At 35.5% G+C, this 12106-nt stretch overlaps 1 protein-coding gene across 1 annotated transcript in view; it reads left to right on the top strand.

Annotated features, from left to right (window-relative positions):
* Window positions 1-11398, top strand: part of WDR49 (WD repeat domain 49) — a 110434-nt gene extending 99036 nt beyond the window's left edge. Inside the window, exons 16-18 of the mRNA XM_063441688.1 lie at window positions 4561-4667; window positions 7001-7147; window positions 11252-11398. Coding sequence (XP_063297758.1) covers window positions 4561-4667; window positions 7001-7147; window positions 11252-11397 — 400 coding nt within the window. The 3' untranslated portion in view covers window position 11398. The remainder of the gene's footprint in view (window positions 1-4560; window positions 4668-7000; window positions 7148-11251) is intronic.
* The last annotated feature ends 708 nt before the right edge of the window (window positions 11399-12106 follow it).

Genomic DNA, 12106 nt, shown 5'->3' with positions numbered 1-12106 from the left:
GGACCTTGAGGGTGGGGACACCCTCAGGGTACTATAGTGTCAGGAAAACCGATTTGTTTTCCTGTCACTATAGTGATCCTTTAAAGCTCAGAATGCCAAAGCAGGTAAATAACGTAAAACATTGTCATAGTCCCTTTGGAACTAAAAGGTTTTATTAAATTGTTATAGTCAGTAGAGCATTATTACAATGCACGGAGTCCCGACACTTTCAAACACTCACCGAAAACCCAAAGGCCTAACCACTACTATAAAAATCACAGTGATACCCCCATTACACATACCAATAGGTACCAATTATTATCTATCGACTCCGAAACTGAAAATGAGGATCATTTTTTAGAGATTCAAACACACCCCAACACCTTTGCCAATACACCATATCCAATAAGGACAAAGAAAAGAACCCTAAGCCCAGAGGCAAACGGAGCGGCAGAAGACAGCAAAAAAGAGAGATTAGAAAGATAATAACCGCTCCGAAAGAATCAGATGCCGGCATTTTTAATTTGTCACAAAAAGTTTTAAATGCAGCACAGATTTCAGTTTTAAGCAAAGGATTAAAATATGCCCCAACAAATTCTTTTAAACCTTTTGAAGCATTTTTAGACGTTAATAAATTCGTACGTAAAGCTACACTTAAAAGATTTTTTAATGCACAAAACTCAACAACCAATCCCCCTACCCCTTCATCCCTCCCTTCCCCTACCACCACCGAGCAATCTGCTTACATCAACACGGACCTTAAACCAAAATCTACTTTTTATCCCTATCATTTTAAATCAGCCCCTCTAGTGATGTTTGAGAAATCAGTATTAAGAGATTTTAACAAAATCAAATACAACAAATATGATGCACAGAACCTAAATGCACTAGAAAAAAGAGCTATCAAACAATTGCAACAAGACAAAGATATTGTTATTAAACCTGCAGACAAAGGTGGGGGTTTAGTTGTTCAATCGAGTTCAATGTATATTAACGAAGCTTATAAACAACTAAACGATACTACCACATATGAGAAATTATCTAGGGATCCCACATCATCCATACAACAAAAAATAATTACCTTTCTACAAAAAGGATTAGATGAAAATATTCTGAATAAAAAAGAATTTGATTACCTGTTTGTGAAAAATCCTAAAATCCCAGTAATATATTTTTTACCAAAAATACACAAAGACGCTCAACACCCCCCCGGCAGACCCATTGTGTCTGGGATCAACTCCCCGTTATGCAACTTATCCCAATATATAGATACCCTATTACAACCAGCGGTAAAACTCATGAGATCTTATTTGAAGGACTCAATGTCACTACTGAGATTTTTAAATGGTTTTTGTTGGGAACCAGATTTTACACTCGTTACTTGTGATGTCACCTCCTTGTATACTATTATCCCCCACCAACTTGGGTGCAATGCTGTCAAAACAATACTAACTAACGAAAAAAGAATTCCAGACTCTCAGATTAATTTTATTATAGAAGGTATAGACATCATTTTAACTAATAATTACTTTTGGTTTTATGATTCTTTTTATCTTCAGAAAAGGGGAACGGCTATGGGGACTAGGTTTGCTCCTAGTTATGCCAACCTCTTTATGGCTGACTGGGAATCCAGCGCCATTTGGGGACGACATGCCTGGGAGCAAAACCTAGTCTCCTATTTTAGATACATTGATGATTTATTTTTTATATGGAAGGGCACGGAGGACTCACTTAACTCTTTTATATCACACCTTAATTCCAACGATAAAGGGATAGTTTTAACATGTGAACACAGTAAAGAGATAATTAATTTTTTAGACCTAAGCATTTTTATCCAAGAAGGCACAATACACACTAAAACATTTTTTTAAAAAAGTATGCACTAACACGGCAATTGACCACACCAGTTGTCACTACAAACCATGGCTGGAGAGTGCACCGAAAAGCCAGTTTTTAAGAATACGCCGAAACTGCTCCCACATTAATGATTTTAACGAACAATCATTGTTTTTAAAAAAACAATTTATAGAAAAAAACTACTCACCAACAAAACTGGACAACACTATATTATCAGTAAAAGAAAAACCTAGAGAAAGCCTCCTCACCTATAAGGATAAAAACAATACAGAAGCCCCCACCCTTCCTATAATTTTTAATTATAATAACAAAAATGGTTTTATCAAAAAAACAATCAAAAAACATTGGCATCTTTTAAGACAGGATGATCTCCTGAAAGAAATTTTACCAACACAACCAAAAATTGTTTTTAGAGGTGCACCAAATTTTAAATCCATTTTAACTGAAAACTATACTAAGGTAATAAAAAATCCACCACACACCTTTTTAGATGGAGCTACAGGATTTTACAAATGCAAGAGATGCATTGTGTGTAAGAGCACTGCTCCCTCCACACACTGTAAAGTTACTAATTTTAAATCCAATGTCACCAACAAAAACTATACTATTAAAGATTTTATCGGTTGTAATACCACCAACGTCATCTATCTATTGGAGTGCCCATGTGGCCTCCAATATGTAGGTATGACCACCAGATGTCTAAAAACCAGATTAGCGGAGCATTGCCGGAATATAAAAAATGGATACCCTAATCACTCCGTGTCTAAGCACTTTATGAAACATAATCGGGATCCCAAATTTTTAAAATGTATAGGTATCAAAAAATGTAAATTGCCCTGGAGAGGGGGCAACATAAAAAATATCTTAGGGAGATCAGAAATGGAGTGGGTGTTCAATTTACAAACTCTAACCCCCCAGGGCTTAAACGCTGACTTTGATCTATTTAATTTTTTATAATAATATGATTGTTTTTTAATTAATGTCGTTTTTTAATTAATGTCATTTTATTATGTATGGTTTTATGCAGTCAGTCTGGGGCTATCCAATTCATAGCTGTCACCTACGGCATTATAGTCTGGGATACCCCCAGCCTGACTGCATTATTGCTTATATGTCTACCACGAATATATATGCCCAAATATGTATAGGCACCTTAATGAAAGCCTACAATGTAGAGCTTCCACTACTAGTTACTCTTTGATAAGTGTCTCATTATATTATTTTATTCTATTTTATTTTATTTTATCTCATCTTAATTATTCTATTTTTTATCCATCTATTACTAATAATGTGTCTCAAAATATCTCTATTACTTTTTGGTTTTATTAAGTTTATTTAAGTGATGTTTATATACTCATTTTAACTCTCCCAATTTGCACATAATGTTATATGTTATATTTTATATGTTATATCAGCTAGTATTATCCCTTTATTTAGAACTAGCCAGTATTTACCCACTTGTATACATATTTAATATGTATTTCCTAATCTAATATCGAAAGGGCGCGCTAAACTACATTTCCCAAGCGCCCTTTCGCCGATCTGCCGATCACGTGACCCACGTGCCCCTCTCCTATTGGCCGCGGGTCACATGATGCTTTACCATCCGCCCCTCCTGTTATGGACATCAGCATTTTCCCATTCTGTATAAGCCGATCACGTGACCGACGCACTACATTACCCATGGTGCCGTGCGGGTCACGTGACGTACGATTATTACAACTTTTATTTTCTAAAGTTCCAAACCTCGTTTTTAAAAAATAACGATCGGATATGACTTAAACAAATGTTTTATAAAAGATACACCCCTTTGGTTCAAAATTTTAATCTCAATTTCAAATCTGTTTCTAAATGTACAGTGTATGATTCTGATTGGCCACCTAACTATGATGTCATCTTGGCGCCATTTTTTAAAGTACTAGTGTACCTATTTAAACTATTCTTGTGCCAGGTTACATGTAAAACCATTTTGATAAAGCCCCAGCGGTGAAACGCGTTATGGTTATTTTATATTGTGTTTTAAATAATAAATGACTTTTTGGTTAGATATATGCACCATTATCATTTTTTATACACAACTATAAATTTTATTATTTTTCCTGGCATTTTTATACTACATATCCTGAAGTGGGGATTATACCACTAACGCTATCCAAAAAGTGCAGTGAGACCTGCACTCCTTTTGTGAGTATATTCTATCTTATTTTATTCATCACTTAAAATACCATCAGAGAGCACTATCTGCTGTTTTTATCTCCTTCTCCTGCAAGCTGGACCAAACCCCTGAAGGACAAGCATTAACAAGCATCAACAAATCCTATAAGCGGGGATTGTTCCGCTGTATGCCTACAAACCCAGAGCTGGCTATAGCTCATCTAAATGTGAGTGTAATACTTAAGATCTAATTCTACTACGTTTTACTGTAATACACTCCGCACGATTGGTCCTCTTTTCTTGTGTCTTCCATATTACAAGACGGTGTGAACCATAACAACTAGAGAAGCCACCCCCACAGCGGATTTAGAGACTAAAAACCATTTGATCTTCGGACACACATTGGAACTTTTTTATTATATTTCTTTTTATTATTTTTATTGTTGTACAGTCTTTTACTGGTTATATATTTTTATCATTGGCGCAACCTTTCTCTGTTTTCTACATTACACAAAATGAGCAAGTTATGTGTTTGATATAAAAGTTTCAATTCATTGTTATTTTTCTTAGGACAAGTCCGTTGGAAGACATTGCTTTGGGCTCAAAATACAGAGAAACCTTAGCAAAAGAAAGAATGCATTCAAACATCAGGGAGGATTCATTCCAAAACTCAATTGGTAAGTATGATGTATAATATACTTTCCATTGAGTTAGTTTCATGTCATGTGTTACTAGGAAACATCGATATCTGGTGAATTGTATTAGTGGTTACCTTGGTACTAGAAATGCTGAAGGTTTGATAATGCAGTAGTCTCCAATGTGTTGGCTCTTTCATGGTATATAACTTTTTTTTTCAGGATGGTGTGGCCTGTATTTATAAGAAGTGGGTGTGGTGTAGGACATTTTTTGAATAGCGCCCATATTCTGGTTAACCAGACATTAGAGTTTGTTTCGCTGCTTTTTACAAGCATTTATGGACAAGTCAGTATTTGCTAAAATGGCTGTCACCAACGTTTGCTATCAACATCTTGCAACTACCCTTTTCTAGAAAACACACCCCAAGTTGGACTTAGAGGAATCTATTGGTACTTAGACTTTACAAAGTTTGTAGTAACGTTAACTAGTGTAATGAATATGAATTAATAGAGCGTGCCTTAGCAAAAGTGACAAAACAAAAAAAACCTCTAGCTTAAAGGGATACTATAAGTGCCAGGAATACAAAGCTGTATTCATGGCTCTATAACGCCCTCCTCCTCCCCCTCCCTTGCGCCACCCCACCTCCATAAATAAAGGGTTAAAAACCTTTTATTTACTTACCTTACCCCAGTGCCAATGTCCTTGGCTGGGTTGTGGCTCCGCTTCCTCCAACATTCTGCGACAAGCAGGTGCTAATGCACATGCGTGGCAAACACCACACACGCATTAGACCTCCCCATAGGAAGGCAGTAAATCAATGCTTTCATATTAGGAATAATCTGATGCTGGATGTGCTCATACAGATCATGAGGACATCCAGCGTCAGTTACCAGACCAAAGGTCTGTTAGCATCCAGGAAGAGCCTCTAGTAGACAGCCATGGGAGGCAGACTTAGTGCTGCAAATAATCATTTTTCAGAATAATCATTTTTAATTTCTGATTCTTTTGTCCCCTGTCCTGGAGATATATACAATATATTTCCACTAAATAATGCTCCTACTTGTATGTCTATTATATGTATACTACAATGATCTGCTCTATAGGATGTCATCATTTTCTCAAGTTAAAACAATTTCCATCTGATTTTATTCTTTGTATTCTTTTAAGTATTTCTAGTACCGGTTGGGATCTCTTTTTATACTTTCTAGTTCTATTTGGGCATGGCAAAGTTTTAATGTCCCTATGTTACCTTACCCTGTACTTTAGGTTTAATTTGACCCTATATATTACATTAACACATACTATCTATACCATACATAGCTTAGTGCATTGTAGCATTGTATGACTTGACAACTAATGTGTTTCTCTTATGAAATATTTACTTGATGTCACATCCCTTTATATCACCTAGAAGAAACTGTTTGCATTCAGTAGTCATATTCTTGGTATGGATTTGACTTTTGAGTATAGACTATATGTAACATTCCGCATTCATACTATAAACATGTCATGCTATAATAACTCAAAATGATGTTTGACCAATGGTGAGATTAGATCTCCTTCAATTAAAATAGCTCTTTCACCAATAATGTATGAGCTTTATCTAATCTAGTTTACATAAATTGCATAAGGCAATTTAGGGACTATTTTACCTTATGAATTGCAGTAAGGTTGCCAAAACGTAGTTGACGATAGTCTGAAACCTAAGCAAAGTACAGATAATCCAGGTATGACACTGGTTCAATTAATGACACCCAACATGTATATAGAGAACAACAAAAACACCTCCGTGTCTTCACTTAAGGTAGGTAACCCTTAACTCAATGTAGTGGTTATGGTGCCTGGAATCTTCTGGCATCGTCATACCTTTTAGCATGTTTTCAAACATTTTAACACAAAAGTAGTGTCCCAAGGAGCTTGTTAGTTGTCCTCCTCCGGTGCTTGGGTTACAAAAGGTACGTATTTTTTACCTGCAAATGGTGGCCAATGATAGACTGCGAGTTTTAGCTGCCTGGGGACACTACAACTGTTTCAAAAATGGTTACACAGTAGAAGATAAGATGGCACCATAGGAGTACAGGCACCTAACTACTGCAGTGAGATTATGTAGTTATGGTGCCAGAGTTCCTTTAACTGACTTTGTGAAAACTCCCCAGAGTAGGGAAACATTCATTTGTGGAAACTTGTTATTTCTTTTTGCATACATCAGTTTATAATAATACCCATGTAAAAGAGAGATATGACACTCCAATATACTTGATGCAGATCTTGTCCTGTACCTGTAAGAAGCATGATCAGTCTATACTCAGTGCCGATTGAAACAAAATGTGTGTTACAAAGAATAATACTGAATGCTTTGCTGCTTTCCTTGTAGGTATATTCAGTTTGTTGAATATAGGAACCCTTAACGATATCACTGAAGTCAACAAGCCAGACTTTATTATAAACCCAGAAAAATACTTTGGAGAGAAAATAGAAGATACAGCCTTTAATGAGTTAAAGCATCACAAGCTCCCACAGAGTAAGTATATAAAAGTGTGTGTGTGTGTGTGTGTGCGTGTGACTGGAACCTATCTGCTAATGAGGGAGGAGATATAAGCAGGAGCACAGTTACAGAGCTTTATAGGTATGCATGGGGACTTTGAACCAAACCTTTGAACTGAATCTTAAATGAAACTGAGAGACAGTGTATTGCAGTGTAGACAGTGAGAGAGAGGTGAGATTTACGAGTTGCGGGATATAAGGTAGATGAGTTTGGATATCTTTCCCCTTACAGACACAGACATCTTTCATCTTGTGTGACTCATATAGACTCTTGTCAAACATACATAATTAAATAACACCCTCACAGACATACACCTGATTCAGTGTGCTCACATGGATTCATTAATGTAGCACAAGAACAGTTGTCATTTGCTGTCAAAGATTCTCTGTAGTCTGACAGGCATCATTTAGAGTCTCCTCACAGATGTTTCAGGTAAATTCTCAATTCTGACACTAGATTACTTAAAGACTTTAAACACCCTTACTCTGCAAGTTATTCACATTTAACAAAGCATAAATGCAAAATTGTTACTAAAATTTTAATTAAAGGGAAACATCTCACAAAAGACAGTCACATACATTTTCTTCTTATGCAGGCATGCCTCCCAAGTGTTCCTTTTAAGGAGGAACAGTCCCTATTTTTGCCCAGAGCCCTCTGTCCCTCTTTTCTAGGAGCTCCATATTGTTGGTGTGTCTGAGTGTAACAATAATACTCACAGTAATGTGTCTCTAAGCTACAATAAATATGTTTAGAAATCAGATTGTAACAAAAAGTTAGATCGATAGGGCTGACTCCAAAGCGGCAGTAAACACTGGTACTAGGATACCCTAACAATCCAAGAGCATAAAACATGCAGAAAAGAGAAGAACACAAGTTGTGCCAACCAACTAAATATTTTTTTTTATTTTTAAATACTAAAATATAAATAGTATTAACGTAGCTATAAGTCCACAAAGATAGTGTAAATGTCAAAGAGAGTTCTTGGCAATGATGGTAGTTGCAACAGGTAATCCAATGTATTCACCGATTTAAACACGTTACAAGATATGAAATAACAATAAATAACAGAGAGAACTACAATAGTATAATATTGTTTGTGACAAGGGTAAAATCAATATTATGTAGGAAATACACTCACAAACAAGGAGCCATCTGTTGGCTCAGTTGTATCTGCTTCTGACAGTATAAACCTTGTCACAGGGTTTTAAGTGAAGTATCAACTAGTAAAAAAATAAAATTTCACTTGAAAAAGCCATCTGGGGGTGATGATGTGATTTCTAAGATTGTTAAGCATTCTATTATTTTACTTGTCTGGTGAAATTTAAATTTTTTATATGAGGATTGTACAACCCATGCTGTTTTCAACGAGCATATGTTTGCTCCTCTAAATGTGAGTACATTTTAATTTATCTAGTAAAGTTTTCCTACATGTGAAACAGAGAGCACTATTCTTCTCATTTCCATCTTTTAATATATGTCCATTGGAATATACGGAGAAACATCTTTGACAAGCTATATCTGTGAGCGGGGATTATACCGCTTTAAGATTTCACTATGAGCTGAATTTGAGGCTCTTTGTTTGTGAGTGCATTTTATCTTTCTTTTATATATACACTGGGTCTGTTTTTACTGAGTTGCACTATAGGATCCCTTTTTTCTTATATATTTCATATGCGATGTGCATGTTCTGAAATTTCTGCAAGACGTATCTGTGCTCCCAAATTTTCCTAGCTGATACTACACCTAATACCCCGTGACAAGGTTTCTATTGCCAGAAGCAGCTACAATTGAGCCAACAGACAGCTCCTTGTTTGTGAGTGTATTTCCTACATATTATTGATTTTACCCTTGTCACAAAAAATATTATGCTATTGTTCTCTCTGTTGTTTATTGTCATTTCGTGTCTTGGAACTTGCTTACATCAGTGAGTACATTGGATTACCTGTTGCAACTACCATCATTGCCAATAACTCTCTTTGACATTTAAACATCCCCTCTCACATTTCTAACATGATAGTGTCCCTCTTTGTCCATTTGAAATGTTGAGAGGAATGGGCAATATTGAACTCCCAACATTAAAAAAATAAAGCAAGCTGTCATGTGCTACTCTATGCCCTCCAGCACAAACAATTCTCGAATGTTGCAGTCCTCTAATATACTTGTGTAATATACATAGTGAGTTTCATGTATTGTAAGAGTGTCAAGATTCCTAATGTACATGAATCAAATTGGCTAAAGGCACGGCATCCATAAATAAAAACTTCCTTGACAATGCGTTGGGTATGCTGGAATGCCTAAATGAGCATTGTCTGTACCTAAATAATCAGACAATCATAAAAGATTAATCTACAAATAAATACACACAGATTTTATTGTTAACTTCCTTATAGCAATCTTTTCTATTACAAATATTTTTTAATTTTTTTTTTTTAAAGTGCACTTGAATTACTTAACGACAAGTTAGTATTATAGACACACTGTTATACAAAATTCAAACAACATCCAGAAGAGCTTAGAGGGAAAGATTGTAATCACAGAGATCATATTGGCGTTTATTCACAAAAAGTTTTTTAAGAGAACTGAAAACGGAACTGCAAAAGGTTAGGCTAAAGTGAACTTGTGACGCAAAACTTGCTAACATTCCTGCCATTATATTCCTATACAGAATAAGATTATTGCCCCAGTTTTCCCATTTAAGAAAACACCATATGTATTTTACAGGGATATTTCTGAGCCCTGAAGCACTTCAGCCGTGTCCTCTTCTTAAATTAGAAATTACGCGTACACCTCCCCGGCTGTTAATCAGAGAACCAGTCCTGTAACTTCCTGGTTATTTACCTCAGTGGAGCAACATGCAAGATTGCACAGACTTTTCAGTGAGCTGCATTGAGAAGTCTGTAATTGAAACATGAGGGCTTGCAAAGACTTCAGACAGAGATTTGCAGCTTTTGCTAGCGGTTTTTACATATACCCCTAATTAAAAAAAAAAAAAAAATACTAATTAAATACATATATGTTTTCATTATATCTTCTAAGCAGTTATTTGTATTTTATTTTATTAGGTTTTAGTTGGACAGTACAGTGTTCCTTTAACCCCTTAAGGACACATGACATGTGTGACATGTCATGATTCCCTTTTATTCCAGAAGTTTGGTCCTTAAGGGGTTAAGCACCTTTTATTACTTTTTTTTACTTTTGTAATCCTCTCAACCACTTCTGCTGGGTTGGCGTTCCATGCAGTTATTAATATACAGGAGCACTGAGTTGCTGGGTGAGACGTATAACGGTACCATTTGAGGACACAACTTTTGATGTAGCATGTGAGATTGGAAGAAGACTGCCTCATGAAATATTGAACAGAGTATATGACGCTCTCTAGCTGGTGTGTGAAAGAGCAGCATTCAAAAGGATGATTTTCTTATTACTGTTTAAACACAACAATGAGACCACAGTGACAGCCAATATCATCATTTCAAATACACAGCTCTTTAAATATTTAGAGTGTTTTCATACCCACGCAGTGCCGGTGTTACAGTCATTATGTAGAACTCAGATTTGTTTGATTCCCCATTTTAAAACAGATTTCAAAACAGCACGACACTTGTTTAGCTCAGTAGTAGTATCGGGATAATTCTGCAATAGAATTTTTTACGTAGGGGAACTGAATAATTTAGTGACTGGCAGCCCTAATGCTTATGTGGAACAACAGTGAAGTTTAAAAGAAGCCATGTACCAAGGTTTTTTTTTTTTTTTTTTTTTTTTTTTTAACATGGAGTGTGATCTCCGGAATTAACTATGATTCTTTTTTTTAATATAAATAGTTGTGCATACTAAGGATGAATCACAATGCATGTTAGAATATTGAAAAATATTATCACTCTTACACAAGTGGTTAAAACAGCCATTATGTATATAGTGTATGTTCTTTTTTTTTTTTTAGAAGTCATCTTGTTGCAGAGATGGCAGATAGGATCATAAAATACAATTGGGACAGTTTAGCAATCTCTGATACAAATTCAGGCTCTCTAGGTGCTTGCCAGGAATATAAATAATGCAGATTTGATTCTATTACATTTGTAGCTTTGAAAGCGGTGTTTGATGAGGGAAGCCTCTTCCCAAGAGAAATTCTGGAAAAAGAACGAGCAGCCAAACAACTCAAAGAGAAGATGCACCAAGACGCAAGGCGTAAAAGAAACAACAAAACAGCAAGGCCAAAGGAAAAATAACATTCACATTAAATAAAAAAACCACTGGAATCTTACAAAATACTGTATTTACTGTGAAGCTTTTTAACTTGCATTAATAATAATAATAATATATATGGAATTTACAAATCATTTCTTTGTGTTTTATTTAATGGCATTCTTATTTTCTATGTCCCTTGAGATACAAATATTATAACAGAACTTCAAATGTTACACGAGTTGTAGCTCAAAAACAGCTTGAATTTGCTTCATGTATTTTTTTTGTTTTTGTTTGGGTAGCCATTGGTAGCCCAGAAAAAAGGGTGTGCCATTTTTATTGAGATGTATAGTAGTGATAAAATGGTGAGGACATGATTTGGCAATTTACTCTAAAACTATTTTCCACTTGATCCATCTGTCTGCGAGTGGAATTTTTGACCTTCTCTTTTGGGTATTTAGAAACTATTGGAGAGTTTTTATAGTCTATCAAATGTCTGTATAGGCATGCAATAATCCAGTGTTCCAGATGGGTAGTAGGTCTCCTGACCAGTTGATATTTTATAAATGCTTTTTTTCTTTTTCATTTTTCCTGTTCATTGTATACTTTCTCTATGCATGCTGACTACCAGGAAGTCTGTCAGGAAGCTAAGATTGAGGCACCCAGCTGCAGGATAAAGAGGTGTTGGCAAAGTCATTAATGTCATTTTATTTTAACACCTCAGAAATACATATTGTGAGTAAGTAAACAATA

Source organism: Pelobates fuscus, chromosome 2 (assembly GCF_036172605.1).
Source record: "Pelobates fuscus isolate aPelFus1 chromosome 2, aPelFus1.pri, whole genome shotgun sequence".
NCBI classification, from domain to species: Eukaryota; Metazoa; Chordata; class Amphibia; order Anura; family Pelobatidae; genus Pelobates; species Pelobates fuscus.
The sequence above is the reverse complement of the archived record's forward strand: the minus strand, read 5'-3'. Positions and strand labels throughout refer to the sequence as shown.